General features: G+C 38.9%; 1 protein-coding gene across 4 annotated transcripts in view; it reads right to left on the bottom strand.

The window, feature by feature from the left end:
* LOC120716237 (paired box protein Pax-7-like) overlaps nt 1-17,896 on the bottom strand; it is a 142,569-nt gene extending 124,673 nt beyond the window's left edge. Inside the window, exons 1-4 of one of the 4 annotated variants that reach the window (XM_040003690.1) lie at nt 17,356-17,896; nt 16,307-16,542; nt 15,941-16,082; nt 15,465-15,593 (exon numbers count right to left, since the gene is read on the bottom strand). In XM_040003690.1, coding sequence (XP_039859624.1) covers nt 15,465-15,593; nt 15,941-16,082; nt 16,307-16,542; nt 17,356-17,440 — 592 coding nt within the window. In that variant the 5' untranslated portion in view covers nt 17,441-17,896. Of the gene's footprint in view, nt 1-15,464; nt 15,594-15,940; nt 16,086-16,306; nt 16,543-17,355 lie in introns of all 4 variants that reach the window. The other 3 variants (XM_040003692.1, XM_040003689.1, XM_040003691.1) reach the window with 3 other exon arrangements.
* Nucleotides 17,897-18,245: the final 349 nt, after the last annotated feature.

The following is an 18,245-nucleotide window of genomic DNA, read 5'->3' as shown; positions in this document are numbered from 1 at the left end:
ATGGTGTATTTTTTTTAATAAAATGTACTTCATTGATCAGAGAAGTGTGAGTATATTACATGCAGAAATGTTTACTTTGCCTTTATCCTCTATTAGGTTTCCAGCACAGCTAAGCAGGTCACATTCTGTGGCTCAGTCATTCACCAAAGATGTGGTTCTCTTGCAGGACCATCTAACTGCACATGTGCCAAGGCGTAACAAAAAAGCTTGGCTTTTTGAAAATGGACATATAAAATCTGCACTGGAGTTTAGCTGTGACTGGGACTCAGACAAAATAATGCAGGCAATAAGGACTGCCTTCCAGCCAGTTGTTGAAGGATGCAGGTAAGCTTCAGATCTTTTTTCATAAAAAGATTTGTTTTGTTACTTAGATTATTATACTATTAAAGGTCAACTTTGGGTATTTCCAAAAAGGATCTATGAGCACTGATCAGATGATTGATATCTTTTAGAGTTAACAGAAATTAAACATTTTAATGTACTGTATTGTATTGTAGTCTGTTATCATTAACAAAACCTTAATATACACTGTTTACTTCTTCCCTAGGCTACAGATTTTGCTGGCATGCCACACCAAACTAGTTGAGCCATAACTCACTTCCAAACAGACTTTGAATGTAAGAAAAAACTGTTTCATCAGAAGTCAATTTATGTCAGACCTGACAAGGTCATTTTATGTGAGGACAATGAATCAGTAAGTAATCCTGAGCATTTCGGCAAATGTTCAGAAAATGAGAGTGAGAAAGGCAAAGATGGATTTTAAACTCCCTTAAACATTGTCACTTGTATTATGTTTTAATACATAATACATAAACATAATATTAATATTTACTATGCCATTTTGTTGAGTAGCCATACAAGCAGGCAGGATTTCACAGAAATGTTGAATTCTGACAAATGCGGTAAATATTCCTATCTACAGTGGGGCAAAAAAGTATTTAGTCAGCCACCGATTGTGCAAGTTCCCCCACCTAAAATGATGACAGAGGTCAGTAATTTGCACCAGAGGTACACTTCAACTGTGAGAGACAGAATGTGAAAAAAAAATCCATGAATCCACATGGTAGGATTTGTAAAGAATTTATTCGTAAATCAGGGTGGAAAATAAGTATTTGGTCAATAACAAAAATACAACTCAATACTTTGTAACATAACCTTTGTTGGCAATAACAGAGGTCAAACGTTTACTATAGGTCTTTACCAGGTTTGCACACACAGTAGCTGGTATTTTGGCCCATTCCTCCATGCAGATCTTCTCGAGAGCAGTGATGTTTTGGGGCTGTCGCCGAGCAACACGGACTTTCAACTCCCGCCACAGATTTTCTATGGGGTTGAGGTCTGGAGACTGGCTAGGCCACTCCAGGACTTTCAAATGCTTCTTACGGAGCCACTCCTTTGTTGCCCGGGCGGTGTGTTTTGGATCATTGTCATGTTGGAAGACCCAGCCTCGTTTCATCTTCAAAGTTCTCACTGATGGAAGGAGGTTTTGGCTCAAAATCTCACGATACATGGCCCCATTCATTCTGTTCTTAACACGGATCAGTCGTCCTGTCCCCTTGGCAGAAAAACAGCCCCATAGCATGATGTTTCCACCCCCATGCTTCACAGTAGGTATGGTGTTCTTGGGATGCAACTCAGTATTCTTCTTCCTCCAAACACGACGAGTTGAGTTTATACCAAAAAGTTCTACTTTGGTTTCATCTGACCACATGACATTCTCCCAATCCTCTGCTGTATCATCCATGTGCTCTCTGGCGAACTTCAGACGGGCCTGGACATGCACTGGCTTCAGCAGCGGAACACGTCTGGCACTGCAGGATTTGATTCCTTGCCGTTGTAGTGTGTTACTGATGGTGACCTTTGTTACTTTGGTCCCAGCTCTCTGCAGGTCATTCACCAGATCCCCCCGTGTGGTTCTGGGATCTTTGCTCACCGTTCTCATGATCATTTTGACCCCACGGGACGAGATCTTGCGTGGAGCCCCAGATCGAGGGAGATTATCAGTGGTCTTGTATGTCTTCCATTTTCTGATGATTGCTCCCACAGTTGATTTTTTCACACCAAGCTGCTTGCCTATTGTAGATTCACTCTTCCCAGTCTGGTGCAGGTCTACAATACTTTTCCTGGTGTCCTTCGAAAGCTCTTTGGTCTTGGCCATGGCGGAGTTTGGAGTCTGACTGTTTGAGGCTGTGGACAGGTGTCTTTTATACAGATGATGAGTTCAAACAGGTGCCATTCATACAGGTAACGAGTGGGGGACAGAAAAGCTTCTTACAGAAGACGTTACAGGTCTGTGAGAGCCAGAGATTTTCCTTGTTTGAGGTGACCAAATACTTATTTTCCACCCTGATTTACGAATAAATTCTTTACAAATCCTACCATGTGAATTCATGGATTTTTTTTTCACATTCTGTCTCTCACAGTTGAAGTGTACCTCTGGTGCAAATTACTGACCTCTGTCATCATTTTAAGTGGGGGAACTTGCACAATCGGTGGCTGACTAAATACTTTTTTGCCCCACTGTATGTGTGTGTATATATATATATATATATATTTATATATATGACAAAAAACAGTAACTAACTGAAAAAAAAATCTCAATCCATTTTCATTTATAAAATAAATGTTCTCTCAATTTGCAACGAATCTGCTGTTGAACTTAAAATGCCTCAACAGTGACATCTGCTGATATCAGGGTGGCAGGATCTCTTCTTTCAACTGAATACACTTGCCTTTTTTTATTCATTCATTCCCTCTTAATGAGCACGGCAGTTCAAATCATGGACAAAGGGAGAATGTCCTTCCTTGCTGATCAACAACCACAACAAAAAACTGTCATCAAATATGTTTAAACACATGACTAAATGTGACATTTTATCCGTTCCTTTTCAGAAGACATTTTCTTTATTAGTCCCAACACTTAGCTCAGTTTTTTTTTTTTATTGCTTTATTACTTTGTATAGTATGGATGGCTTTAAGGGAGGTTTTTATCAGTAGGAAAACTTGTGAAAATACAGTTAAAAGTCAAAATTTCTGCTTGTTTGTTGTGAGCAGCAGCTCAACCAAGAATTATAAATGGCTTCTCATGCACATTCAGGCCTGTGAGACTCATTTAGACACTCTTTGCTACAGGCAGACATTTCTGCATTTCTCCCATTCAAAATCACTTTGTTTATAGTGTTATATGAAAGCCTTATTTTTATGCATTTGTTACTACTAAGGAGAACACATATGAGGTTTAAGGCCTAGACAATTTTTTATATTTTTGTTTGTCTTGCACAATGGAAAATGTCTGAAAATAAAAGTGGGTATCCCTTTATCCAGCTCTTAATTTTATAAATTCTCCAACATGATGGAAATGCAGCCAGATGCTGCTCATTTTATGTTTTTGCTTGTTTTTGCTCCACAAGCTTGCACTTGGCTCTCTGTGTACCTGGCCTGTACTACTACACTTGTCTTCAGATCATCTGCCATCCTTCCTTCTTTTACATAATGGTATGATCCAAGTCTTTCTGTACATGCGATTGCTCGCATGATGTGCCAATCAAAATAGAGTCCCGCCCCTGTCTGCATGAATTCTCAGCAGGGCTGAAGATTTGGCTTCCATATATGGAGCGCCAGGACTGCCATAATGAATTAATTAAATACACCATTAAATAATTAATTAAATGTGGCAATAATTAATTAAAATTGGATTTAATTAATTAAATAAATAGTTATGACACATGTAATTAATTAATTATTGACACATTTAATTAATTATTTATGTATTTCACATTTTAATTAATTATTGACACATTTAATTAATTAATTATTGACACATTTAATTAATTATTTATGTATTTCACATTTTAATTAATTATTGACACATTTAATTAATTATTGACACATTTAATTAATTATTTAATGATATATTTATTTATTTCATTTTGGCAGTCCTGGCGCCTGGCTCTCATCATGAAATAATTTTATCTGTCAGCCTCACCCATCAAACTCAGGGGGCGGGGTTAACGCTGATCGAGTCAAAACCATTGCTTTGGCCTGGTGGCCATTGTTTCTAGCACACAACAACTGGCATGTGGAAGCTAACAGAACTGAACTTTGAAAAACCCTGTTTGTGTGTCACCAAATACCGTTTTAATATTTTTTTAGCCGAGAATGTAGTGGTTTAATCTTCATGTGTCTGGTCGGTTTGTCAAGATACAGCCTCTTTGCAAAAGTGCTTCGATGATTTTGGAGATGTCTGCCCAGTCTCACGGCAAAGCGTGGGATAGACCCGCTCGCCTCGCAAGCAATCCCACCGACAAAGCGCAGGCCCCGGTACACAACTGTAGTAACCCCCGCTGACTTCTTTTACTGAGGTTATATTTATCGGTGTTTTATTTCCTGATGTTCTTATGTGTCCTACGTGTTTCACTCGCCAATTCTGAATTATAACTAACATTAAAAACATGTTTAAGGAGGAGAGAGAGCAAATAAATCTGTTTAACATCTGATCTTTGGGTTTTTGTTCAGTAATCAGCGTGACCTGTGTATAAACGCATAAAAGAGATAACGTTGGTGTTTCTGTCATGTAGTAACTGCTGGCTTTAACTGTACAAAGGTTGTTCGACACTATGAAACACATACAGACTTCATGATGTTCGGCTAATATTTTTATTGTGAATATTAATCATGCTGACCTCGCTCTGTACACCACGCAGCGAGGTCAGCATATCCACAATATCCACGATATCCTCAGCTCCATGAGTTAACACAAAGTTTCCCAGCTGACTATCTAACTTCCAGCTATTCCAGAGACGTGAAAATATACAGCATAAAGAAAAGTGTAAGAGACTCAGCAGCAGATTAGAATAACAGTTATACATTTAATAAATCACCAAATGAATCCAAGAAACGAGCAAACCTGTTCCGACAATTTGAGTTTGTATTCCCTCAGCTGCAGACTCGCTGCTGTTTAAATGTTTGAAAAGTAAGATTAGATATAAAAAACGTCAAACATAGATTCAGTCTGCCTTCACATTTGATATGAGGCCAGCACGTATAGTGGCTGTGTCCTGTTTTAAGATCATACATGTAAAATTGTTGTCTGACCTCCGTCGATCCAGCCGCTCAGAGTCCGTGGTTACCATGGTTACTGCATAAGCAGCTATAATGTTAACAGCTGGCACTGAGGAAACCTACCGTCAGCATGGGTGTTTATGTTTTTCATTGCAAAAGAACTGTCTGAATGGTTAACTGAAGTTAACTTGGATAAATTATAGTTAAGGAGTATCACAGATAACGCCTACGTGAGCTGTGCGACTGTTCACCACTACACTGAAATCAGCAGGCTATTACTGAAATACACGTGCTATATCATAAACTATGATATAAATAGGGAGGTCCTAAAGGACACCTTCCTGCCTTTAGTCTCCTTCATGAGCAGTATTAGTTTTCTTCTAACATCCAGAAGTCTGCACGATGTGTTTCATAGTTTGTAACAAGCCTTTGACAGGTAAACATAACATGACCGAAAAAGCAAAAAAAAAAAAAAAAAAAAGAGAGAGAGTGTTGACATAAGAAGAGAAAATGCTCTTAATTATGGAGACAGGCAAATGGTTCATTTATGTTTGATGTGTGTTTATTCCTCCTTAAATATCGTCGGTGAAGTTTGCCATGCACGTCAGATTTTCCTGCGCATTTTTATACCTCTGCCAACAGAGAGAGAAAAAAAATCACATTCTAACAGACAGCTGGTGCTTAGAATACAGTTGAATAACTACAGGGAGTGCAGAATTATTAGGCAAGTTGTATTTTTGAGGAATAATTTTATTATTGAACAACAACCATGTTCTCAATGAACCCAAAAAACTCATTAATATCAAAGCTGAATGTTTTTGGAAGTAGTTTAAGTTTGTTTTTAGTTTTACCTATTTTAGGGGGATATCTGTGTGTGCAGGTGACTATTACTGTGCATAATTATTAGGCAACTTAACAAAAAACAAATATATACCCATTTCAATTATTTGTTTTTACCAGTGAAACCAATATAACATCTCCACATTCACAAATATACATTTCTGACATTCAAAAACAAAACAAAAACAAATCAGCGACCAATATAGCCACCTTTCTTTGCAAGGACACTCAAAAGCCTGCCATCCATGGATTCTGTCAGTGTTTCGATCTGTTCACCATTAACATTGCGTGCAGCAGCAACCACAGCCTCCCAGACACTGTTCAGAGAGGTGTACTGTTTTCCCTCCTTGTAAATCTCACATTTGATGATGGACCACAGGTTCTCAATGGGGTTCAGATCAGGTGAACAAGGAGGCCATGTCATTAGTTTTTCTTCTTTTATACCCTTTCTTGCCAGCCACGCTGTGGAGTACTTGGACGCGTGTGATGGAGCATTGTCCTGCATGAAAATCGTGTTTTTCTTGAAGGATGCAGACTTCTTCCTGTACCACTGCTTGAAGAAGGTGTCTTCCAGAAACTGGCAGTAGGACTGGGAGTTGAGCTTGACTCCATCCACAACCCAAAAAGGCCCCACAAGCACATCTTTGATGATACCAGCCCAAACCAGTACTCCACCTCCACCTTGCTGGCGTCTGAGTCGGACTGGAGCTCTCTGCCCTTTACCAATCCAGCCACGGGCCCATCCATCTGGCCCATCAAGACTCACTTTCATTTCATCAGTCCACAAAACCTTAGAAAAACCAGTCTTGAGATATTTCTTGGCCCAGTCTTGACGTTTCAGCTTGTGTGTCTTGCTCAGTGGTGGTCATCTTTCAGCCTTTCTTACCTTGGCCATGTCTCTGAGTATTGCACACCTTGTGCTTTTGGGCACTCCAGTGATGTTGCAGCTCTGAAATATGGCCAAACTGGTGGCAAGTGGCATCTTGGCAGCTGCACGCTTGACTTTTCTCAGTTCATGGGCAGTTATTTGGCGCCTTGGTTTTTCCACACGCTTCTTGTGACCCTGTTGACTATTTTGAATGAAACGCTTGATTGTTCGATGATCACGCTTCAGAAGCTTTGCAATTTTGAGACTGCTGCATCCCTCTGCAAGATATCTCACTATTTTAGACTTTTCTGAGCCTGTCAAGTCCTTCTTTTGACCCATTTTGCCAAAGGAAAGGACGTTGCCAAGTCTACACAAGCAATCGATTATCTAGGATCGGCCTGTTTTGACTTACTTTGCACGGCAACCAATCAAATGTTAGAGAAGCTGCATGGGCAGCGTTAACCCCGCCCCCTGAGTTTGATGGGTGAGGCTGACAGATAAAATTATTTCATGATGAGAGCCAGGCGCCAGGACTGCCAAAATGAAATAAATAAATATATCATTAAATAATTAATTAAATGTGTCAATAATTAATTAAAATGTGAAATACATAAATAATTAATTAAATGTGTCAATAATTAATTAATTAAATGTGTCAATAATTAATTAAAATGTGAAATACATAAATAATTAATTAAATGTGTCAATAATTAATTAATTACATGTGTCATAACTATTTATTTAATTAATTTATTCCAATTTTAATTAATTATTGACACATTTAATTAATTATTTAATGGTGTATTTAATTAATTCATTATGGCAGTCCTGGCGCTCCATATCCACATACTGAGGGGCCATTAATTACTGACATAGGAAATTATCGCACGGCCCGGATATAATTAATTAATGGAATAAATAGCTAGGGTATTTACATTATTGTGTTGTGTGACTTCAGGCTTCAGAGAAGTTGGCTTTCCTTTCATATGCACAGTCCTATATCTCCCTCTGGGTTATTTAAAGGGCCCATTCATCCAAATTAACAGAGCGCCCATATCTTTCATGTTACCTAAAGCTTTCTTCAGTCGTGTTGCACCACTATTATTGTTTTATCATTAACTATTTTCATGCAGTTGAGTTGAAACCATGTCATTATTAGGTAATGTTTGCTGCAGGCAGTCCAAAAAGGACATTCAGGTAAAATGCTTCTCTAGTAGTTCTGCTATACCTGCTGCTTGAAGTTGCTGTAAGAATTCTTCTAATGCTAATAATAGCGAGTAGAGCGTCGGCCACAGCGATCCCTCCCACTGCAGTTGCAAATTCATTCAAAACAGAAGCATTAGAAATGCCGATCAGCTCACCAGCACAGAGCAGAAGCCTTTCAGCATTTTGCTGTTGTCTAGCTCAATCGTATCACTTTGACGGAGTCTATTCAGAGGTATTCATGCATCTGCCTTCAGGCTACAATGGCAGCCACTTTATAAACTGTCAGGCTGCTTGCCTCAAGCTTTCGGTTCATATTGTTTCCTTTCTTTAATAGACTTGGAGGAGTTCATCAACTCCTTCAGTGGCAAATGCAGGCACAGAATAGCAGGCTGGCCTCCTTGTCCATTTCAACCCAGGTTAATTTTTTTTTTCTTCTCATCCTGTTAGCGGCCCACAACATACATAAAAGTTGTTTCTACACACTTGCTCATGCCTGCACACAGCAAACACAAAACATTTCGCAGTCTGGGCGAAAGCAAATTCTTCAAATCAAGATATTTTTTAAAATTAAAAGACATAAATATAGGCACACAGACAAGGAAGATTAATTATATTAAAATGTCATTTTCATCAAACTCCTGTTTTGATGTAAATGTGAATATTTTGTTATGCCATCCACAGTAATTGCGTGTCAGCTGAAATATGAAATTACAGCAAAATTTTGGACCGGTTTGCATGACTTTTTTTTGATGTGCTGTAATTAGAGTTAAACACAATCAGAGAATAAATCACTACTACTGCTGAGGCTGTTCTCGTGGGTCAGGTTGTAGTAAAACTTACTAAGAATCGCATGCTGTGCTAATCGATACCTTTAGACTTTTCTCAGAACAAAGTGAAAAAAGATTTTTGTGCAAAGAGCTGCAGCAGATCCATTCACCAATCCAAGGTTACTAGCGTGTCAGAGTGTGGTCCCTCATGAAGCCACAGTGTGAACAATGCTGTTTCCACCATGACCAAAGACTGTGCTAAAGATCTTGCAGTGATAGAGAAATGGCTGATAATCCACTTTCATTCCTATAAACAGAGTGAACATTTTCTCACCCACCAACCAAAAACACTGTTGGGCCTTTATACCCAAGTAATCTCTGTTTATTTAAGGTTGTTTTTTTAGCCAATAACTATGAATAGATGATGTTTACTAAATGAGATTTACTTCATGAACTTATGGAGAAACCCACAGAAAAGCCACTCACCCCCAGAGAAATTAAACTTGCTAAATAATTCTTAGATGATTTCCTAATCACCCAATACAGATAATCACTTTCACACACTCTCTGCTCGTTTTTGCTTGTTTTATGTTTGTCATAAAATTTAACATTTGAAACAAAAATTAAACAGGCAGTGGGACATTAAAAGATTTCAAACCCTCTTTTCAGTATTATACTATGATCTTGTTCTTTGGATCCTCCTTTAATGCAAATCTTTTCTTTTCATGCTTAATTTCATTCATATTAATTAGGCGCAGGCCCCAACACTCACATTTAAGATAATATCTGAGGAGTCTGGGTTTTTGGAATTTTATCCTAGTTTTCCTGGGACCTTAACAATATGGAATTCCATGAATAATACAGCAACAGGATGATTGGTTTACATGTTTATATTTTTATACTGAAAAATAATAGTTCAAATTTTTACTTTGCAATAAAGCAAGAGAACTATGGCCTTGTTATTTCTTTAAATCCAGATATCTGCTTTGATATGTTTTTTTTTGTTGTTGTTGTTGTTGTTGTTGAATTGTGAACATTATTCCCCCTAAATCTCAGGGGCATCTTGTTTTTAAAGACTCACAAGCTATATGGTGTTGCTGTATTATAAAGGAAGTGATATTGCAAATCAACATGTAATCTACATTAAAACTTATCCACGCTTAATTTTTAAGCTATTTTAATTTCAAAATAAATTCAGTGGTGCTGCAGATGGAAGAATAACCTAAAAGGCATTACAAAGCTGCTTCAGAGTATTTCTGGTCCGACTGATTTTGGCAGGGAGCGGTGTCTTTAAAGACAGCAGAGTTTAATCCTACAGCTAGCTGTGAGAGAAGCAAGGTGCAGAAAGAACATTCTCTGAATGGTCTGTTAGCATACAGCGGAAAGTTTTCCCGTGCAGCCAAATGAACCGGATTAAAGTAGATATTTCCCTTCTACACCCTGACACAGGCAGCTAACAAACCAATCAAGCACATGATATCAAATGAAGTTCTTAAACCTTGAAAAGGTGAGTGAAATCTTCAAATCTAAAAAGGCTTTTTAAGGTTTCCAAAAATGTATCTTGGCATTTAGTGTTTTCCAGGTATGAGGTATTCCACTCATTTAAAAATACATGTAAAACGCTGATCAATATAATTCATAGAATAATGACACGAGCGATACAAATTCAGAATTAAACTAGAACTATACAGCCGAGGTATAATATTTCTTTAAGGTTTCAGACTGACCAAAGTGTTAACATTGCATGATTTTGTTATAATATTGTTTGTGCAAATATTATATTGCTCTCTTTGCATTTGCACTGTGTATATCCTTTACAAATGGGTTGTTAATGGGATGCCATAGGCTTCTGACTGCCCTCATCCCAGTTTTGCCTGCTTGCTCTTTGTGGACCATTCCTCTTTTGTTGGCTGATCAGCTTCCTATTGGGTTGCCAGACAAGATCCTTGGCATTTGTCGGCAAATGAAAGAAGGATTAAGGGATGGCTACTAAACACTCCACGGCTAAGAAGTGGGCTGCTATTCTCCTATTCAAAGCCCTCTCCCAGTTCAGCAGCTCCCCTTTATATATATTTGTTTTCTCAAAGACAACATTGAGAAGTCCCCAGTTCTGCAGAAATAAAGGAAAGTCAAGCCGGCAAACATGCTTATAGTTGTTGAAAAGGAAAAGAAATCATACAATTAGCTGCACTCTAAGTACCAACAATTACAATCAAGTGTGATGTTTTCTTGGTGTAAACCTTTAAGATGTTTCATATGTTGAAAGTATTAAATGAATTTATCAACTACCTAACTTGGTGGTAACTGAAATGTCTGAAAGGAATCAGTCTCTGTTTGATGAGACTACAGAAATGGAACCAATACTCATAAATGGGAATAAGAAAATATTAGCAGATCAACTGGTGTAAAAATAGGTATTCTTCTCTGATGTTCTGTAGAACCTGTGGATCCTTCTGCTGGTCACTGAATTTGATTCATCCACATTATCATTGTCATCAGCAGTAATTCAGTATTATCATTCATCATCAAAGCAAGCTGCGACAAACAAAATTAATTTCTGGGCACATGATACATCTGAACGTCTGTTATACAGAGCATTAGACTGATTATATGCAACATAACAAATTATGTGGAAAATATTCTTGTTAAATATCTCGGTGCCTATTTTTAAGGCATATTTGAACAACCAATACAATGCTCCAAAACACAAGTGAATCACTCCACAAATAGTCTTCACTTTTTATTGCAAATTGCAGTCTTCTTTTCACATGTAATCCTTAAGTTGGATGTGAAAAATAAAACTCAGAAAATTCCTCCACATACGTAAATGAAAACATGATCACTAAAACAACTGAGAAGTCTGAAACTTTTACTGATTTACTGCTGAAAATTTTGCTTAAAGTAGATGTTATCAAAGACTGGAAATACAAACTTGTTTAGTTATTTCTTCTGTTATCAACTGTTAAAAAACCTCTAACGGCCACTAATGAAATCTCTGCTCTCCCTGGGGCAACAACTTATATTTAGCATTGTTCATCCTTGACAACAAGCCCTGAACCTGCTTTAATCTGAAACCTTACTGTCACACATTTCTACATTAACTGACTCACTTTCTGATGTCTGTCTTTTATATGATTTAAATATTTCAGTTTTGATATTTTCACACAGTAAGGCTATTCGAATAAAACATTCCCATGTTGCTTTCTGATTTTTCCTATTTGCTGTGTGTCTTGTGTTACTGTGCTTTATCCTGTTCCTCTGTGCGTCTGCAGTGACCCAGTTTCCCCACAGGGATCTAATGCTGTCCCTGCCCACCTCCACAACCTTATCCAACTATGATTCCCTTCATTTCACATGGTGAGAGAGAGGGAGAGCCTAGAAAAAACCGCTTCACATAGACAACTGTAATTTTAAAATGTATGTTAAATATGTCTCTCTAGTTTTAAGGAAGGCAGCTATTAATTCAAGATGTGAAAACTTGATGTCATTTGTTTCCAAATAACCACAATGATTTCACTCAGACATCCCAGGAAGAGAGGCCGTCCCTCTAAACAGAGGGCTGGACAGATCCTCTCTCATATAGAAAATGGGCTTTAATTATTATACAGGCAAGCCTGAAGGCAGTGTTGGCTTCAGCTAATGTGATGAACCCTCATTGTGGCAGTGTCACTACAAATGCTACAAATAATGAAAAGCAACAGAGGATCAAAGCCTCTAAGCTCCTCACTTTGCACCAGCAGCTTCATACCTTCCTCACCTACTTTTTCCTCTGCTGTTAAAGTCTGAAACAGAGCAGAGGAAGCGTGCCCTCAGGTCTCCCTCAGGCCAGCATACCACCACAGCTTCAACAGTCAGCATTACAGTGGAACCAGCTTCTGTGAACATATGTGCCTTTTTTTATACCTATAACTCATTTGTAAGGGAGTAAAATTTCACTGTTATGACGCAAAACAACCTCTGCATCCATAATCACAGACTACTAGCATGTCTATATGTTGATTCTTTTCAAAGCTTTAAGTCTGTGCATTCTTTTGTCCTTTAGAGGAATGATTTGCTATAAAATCAGTGCATCCTAGGAATGTTTAGTCGAGGGCTACGTGATGATGTTTATAACATCATGGTCTCACATCACTGATTTTTACATTTTCACTAGTGATTAATTTATTTTATCACTCGCTATAAAAAATTAAGACTTTTGGTTATATTGGATTTTTATATCACTTCTTATATCAGTACAATAAAGTGTTAATGTAACATACTATATTAAAATACATTTTATATATGCCGTGAACAAAATTTCATCAAGGATCTTACAAAATTTTATTTACAGTACATCATTATAAACTATACATCTGATCGGTGGTAATGCTTTGATGTAATCTAGATCATTACGTAAGACAACAAATATTATCTCCACAAAGATTTGGAATCAGTGTGATGGGATTTATTTCTGATGTTTGGAAACCTTTAGTTTTCTATTTAAAATTCAATACACTTTTTATATGTTCATTGTAATATTTACAATTCTTTGTTTAATTAAAATGAAATAAATTACATGTGCACTCTGGGATGATGCCTTCAAAATTCTATATTTAAGCATGCCAACTATTACCGCAGGTCAAAGACAGAAAAGCAGCAGATCCTCATACTGACGCAAATGCCAGCAGCATTTTTGAATTTTTACCCCACGAATGACTGTGACACATCACTGTCATGATGATTTTGACTCACTACTCATTACTGCTGATACACTTCCACTGACTTCCAATCCCCTTTACATTTTGTAACACAGCTGTTAAAAATGTGAATTTTGGTGCACAACAGCAGGGGAGAAAAGAGAGGTTAATCCCAGTTTAATACAGTGATGCACAGCCCAGGACCGTGGCTGTGATGATTGTGTTATCTGCAGACAGCATTTAAGTCTCCCTCAATTTCAACCCAGGTAAAATAGCTGGAGGAAAGTGAAGGTGGAGTAGAGTAAGTGTGAATGCCCGGGGAAATTGTTATTAATAGCTGCAACTTCCCACAGACCGTGCTCTATGCAAAGAAGCTTCCCGTCACCTCCACTGGATTTGTTTGAAGTGCTTCTCTATCCTCACTGTGTACCTTTTTTCTTTCAACCAGGCTGGACTCTAGAGGGTTTTTTTCTACATAATGCTTATTTATATCTTTAAGACACAGCATACGCACTAAATAGCTATAAACTGTAGAAAGAAAGCCTGGACAGCTGTTTAACTGGATTCCAGTCACCTCCAAGAAGCATTTTCAGTGTTTTCTACAACGTGACAGTAATTTACAGAACCAAGGCCATTACTTTGAAGCTTTGATATGTACATTTAGCAAACGTAAACAATGATCCTAACTGAAGATTAACAGTAAGTTTGTCATTTATCAGTTATATGTAAATGTCAGACTATCACATGTGTGTGTGTGTGTGTGTGTGTGTGTGTGTGTGTGTGTGTGTGTGTTACTTTTAAAGGTTATTTCAAATTAGGCTTTCTCATTTTATGTCGTTTTTAGCTTGTCCCTTGCTGTAATCAGTGCTCACATATCATGTAAATAAAAAAATCATCTCATATAATGGATCAAATAAAACTGGTAAACAGTACCCTTCAATGAGTTTGTCTGAATCACTACTGCCTCTTCCATTCAACCTAAAATTCCCTCTGACTCCTGCTGAAATATGTACAGCACACCACCAAAAGTAAACATTAAAATTAAAATTAAAATTAAAATAATTATATATATATTTAAAAAATACTATCTAAACGAGGGGAGCGGAAAGCTTACAATCTCATGAATTTATGCTGCAGGCTTCACACCATGAAGTGAGCCACTGAGAGATGAAAGTGAAAAGAAATAAAAGGCTCAATTTAATCTGCTTTAAGGCCCTTCAACAGCGTGTGCCTGGGACTGTGAGAGTGAGGGCTGATAGGGGATAAATATATTTTTTACCATGCCTTCCAGCTATTACACCCCTCTCCAACACAGGCGCCTATTCAACAGAGGCAGGTTTCATTACCAGCTGTAATAGGCTAAGTCTTCAAATTATGAAATGCCAAGCTCGGATGACACAGAGACACTAGCTGGGCTGATCTTTTGAAGAATGTGGAAAGGGGGAGACTTGATAGCTGTTTGAAAAAAAAAATCACCAGTGAAACCAGTGGTCAGAAAGCACTGGGCCCGCTGCAGGCCTCAAGTTTAAAGAACAGACGGCCGTCCACACGCTACATTCAAACATGCTGCATCGACGTCACTTTAATAAAAATGAACTAAACAAAAGCTTCCAACCGCCATGTATACGTGTGTATATGAAAGAAATATGAAGAGGGGATATTTAACACCTTCCATTAAAATCGTACTATAACGATATATTTACTATGCCTTTTCATTTTAAAAGTTGTGAATTGAATACATGCATATATGTAATTGTGCCATTTTTGGCTAGGTTCGTGTATTTATTTAGCGTTTGTTTGTTTGTAGGCTAAATGTCATTTCAGAGGAAAATTCTGCTTGAACTTGGTATCCACACATGGAGCTGACGGCCTGGCTCCTGTCGCCTGTGATCGGTATGGACATTTGTCACCGTTTAGCGTGACGGGAGCCCGCGCCACCGCTCACCATGAATATTTAAGCGGCTCCAGGCGGGAGAAGTCATGGGGCAAAACGCCCGTTTAGACCTGATTAGCAGACAGTTAGCCGCTAGTCCTCCCGGGGCCTACCTTTGTCCCCGAGGATGCCGTCGATGCTGTGTTTCGTTTTCTTTTCTCCGTCCTCTTCCTTTTTATCGCACTCATCCTCATCTTCCTTTTTCCCAAAACGAGCGCGAAGTACACGGCTGATCGAACTCACTGCGAGCAGAAAGGCATCTTTAGCAATAACATAATAATAATAATAATAATAATAATAATAATAATAATAATAATGTTTTTATATTAAATTCACTGTTATTCTATTATTATATCATTATTATTTTATTATATTGTACTGTTATTATTTTTGTTATTACCATATTACCATTTACAACGATAGCAACAACAACAACAACAACAATAATAATAATAATAATAATAATAATAATAATAATAATAATAATATATTTTTCATGATAACTTCCTTGATTTGAAAGTCTGTTTTTATGTATTCTTCGGGGAGGGCAAAATTCAGAGAGTAAAACTGTGAATTAAACGCCGCTTACCAGAGGAGGCCTCACCTGAAGGGACTGTGCTTCTGTCACACACCCCGTCCTTCAGTAGCTTATCCCGGATCTCCCAGCTGAACATGCCAGGGTTGTCCCGCTTGTACTCTTCAATCCTTCTCTCTACATCCGGCGTGGCTACCTGCTGCAGGTCGCCGTGAGCCACACAGAAACAAGGAGAGTGAGCTGAGCCACAGGCTACAGGCCCCGAAATCTTTCGAGTGACTTTTTAGAAAGCAGGTGGAAATATAAACTATAACAAGGCTGTGGAAGCCTACAGATAATCTACAGATTACTAACTTATTATTTAGCCTAGTGGTATTGACAGACAATTATCCGTGTTGTCCTTTAGATCGTTTCTCTCACCCGGGGTTTGCTGCCACCTATGGCGCCGGGTCGGATGGACCCGGTCTCTTGGTAGCGGCAGAGGATCTTGGACACGCAGCCGTGGGAGACACGAAGTTGGCGCGAAATGACGCAGGGCCGGATCCCGTGGTGGGCCATCTCGACTATCTTGTGTCGGATATGGTTGGGCAACGGTCGGCCGTTAATGAAGACCCCCCCTAGCTGGTTGACCCGTCCCTGGCCCAGAGGAGTAGATACTGTGGATGACACAAGGCCAGATTCGGTACAGAGCGGCTTTAAGCGCAGACTGTTGTCTGTTATTAAATAATCCAGTTTGATGACAGGCTATTTTTCTTATCAATCACACGTAATGCGAGCCCGGTGTTCTTTCAGCTGTTCCCTGCCAGTATTCACTGACAGTACCACGTGTCAATTGTTTTCAAATCTCATTTGATCGCCATTAAGGGCTAACACTTCACAGTTCCACATGCCAAGCAGAGGAGGTGAAGAGCACCTGCTGCCACGCTTCACTGTTCGCCGTCACGCTGTCCAAATATTGGACTGATCCTCTGCTTCTGCCGGTGGGTGCCAATTTCCAGGCGCGCGGAACTTGAAGCAATCCAAGTGCTGTAGAGACTGTCTCTGTTTTCTCTGGAATTTCTAGTCGTTTTCAATTCGCTGACAAAGTGGTCACTGGATGATTAAGTGTGCTTGTGACCGGGGCCTTTAATATTTAGCATAAGAATAATACAACGGAAATTGTATTAGCATAAGAATAATGCAACGTGGGCTTTTTGGGGGTTTTTTTTGTTTTTTGTTTTTTTGTGGGCGGGGGGGGCACTTGCCTTTTTTCATGCAATTGTGTTCAGTGCCAGTCCTTGCACACAAAGTTTACCCTGGAGTTGAGGCCTTAACTGTTAAGCACGCTGAAGGTCTTCTCACGTGCCTTTAATGTTTAATGCAGAATATTTGTTTGAATAATCTTCAAATTAGGCTCGCATTTTTTTCAGCCTCCGCACAAAATCTACCGGAGTCTGAGAGGCTGTTCAGGGCTACTGTCAAGCTCCTACCTTCCAGAGGGAATCCAGTGCGGGGATAGTTCTGTCCGGGAGCCGGGCGCATCATTCGTGGTACCGTTCCTGGCAAAGACGACATTGTAGCATTGAAAGCAACAGAAAAGAAAAGAAAAAAAGACAAGAGAAAAAAGAAAATAAAAGAAAAAAGATGGACACGTTTAGATGTCCGATTCAAGAGTCGATTTATTGGTCACACGCGTTCTGAGGATAAAAAGTGGCAGTCAGATCCAGCGTGGAGCAAAAATCAAACAAACAAGCAAACAAACGAAAACGGCGGTTGGATGTTAAAATGTGAGCCCACAGCATTCAGGCACACGGGACTGCTGTGGAGCGGAGTCCTTAAAATGCTAATGTGCTCGCAGTATACAGTTGTTCTGTCTGACATCAGTTTATTTTCTCCCGGAGAAGTCCGGACCAGGCGGACTGGAGAATGGACGATTTTTCGCGAGAACCAATAGGTTCTTGGCGCTTTCTCTTATTTGAGGGGGAAAAGGCTCCAACAAGTTTCAGCAGCCAATGAAAACGAAGAACGCACAAACGTACACACACACATACCAAACCCACGATACACTCACACTGAAAATGCAGGCCTTAACACAGACTTAGCACATCCTCCACACCCGCACATCCGCCTGTACGTCACACTGGATGGACACAAAACACCAGCACCTGTCAAATACAGGCTACTGCAAGCCAGTGCAACTACTCTATAATGAACAGCTGCAGGCATTGACGTGTGCTGTGCTCACTCTTTCCTTTTATTTACAGCTGGGAAAAAAGAAGCTTAAAGCAGTTTGAGCCAAAAGCAGGAACACAAGTTAGTCCTCAAGGTTTGACACTTTTAGTCTTTAAGGTGAAAGTGTTTTCCATGTCTCATTTTCTGA

Source organism: Simochromis diagramma, unplaced genomic scaffold, assembly GCF_900408965.1.
Source record: "Simochromis diagramma unplaced genomic scaffold, fSimDia1.1 OVJJ01000466.1, whole genome shotgun sequence".
NCBI lineage: Eukaryota > Metazoa > Chordata > Actinopteri > Cichliformes > Cichlidae > Simochromis > Simochromis diagramma.
Note: the sequence above shows the minus strand (reverse complement) of the source record. Positions and strands in the feature narration are given on the sequence as shown.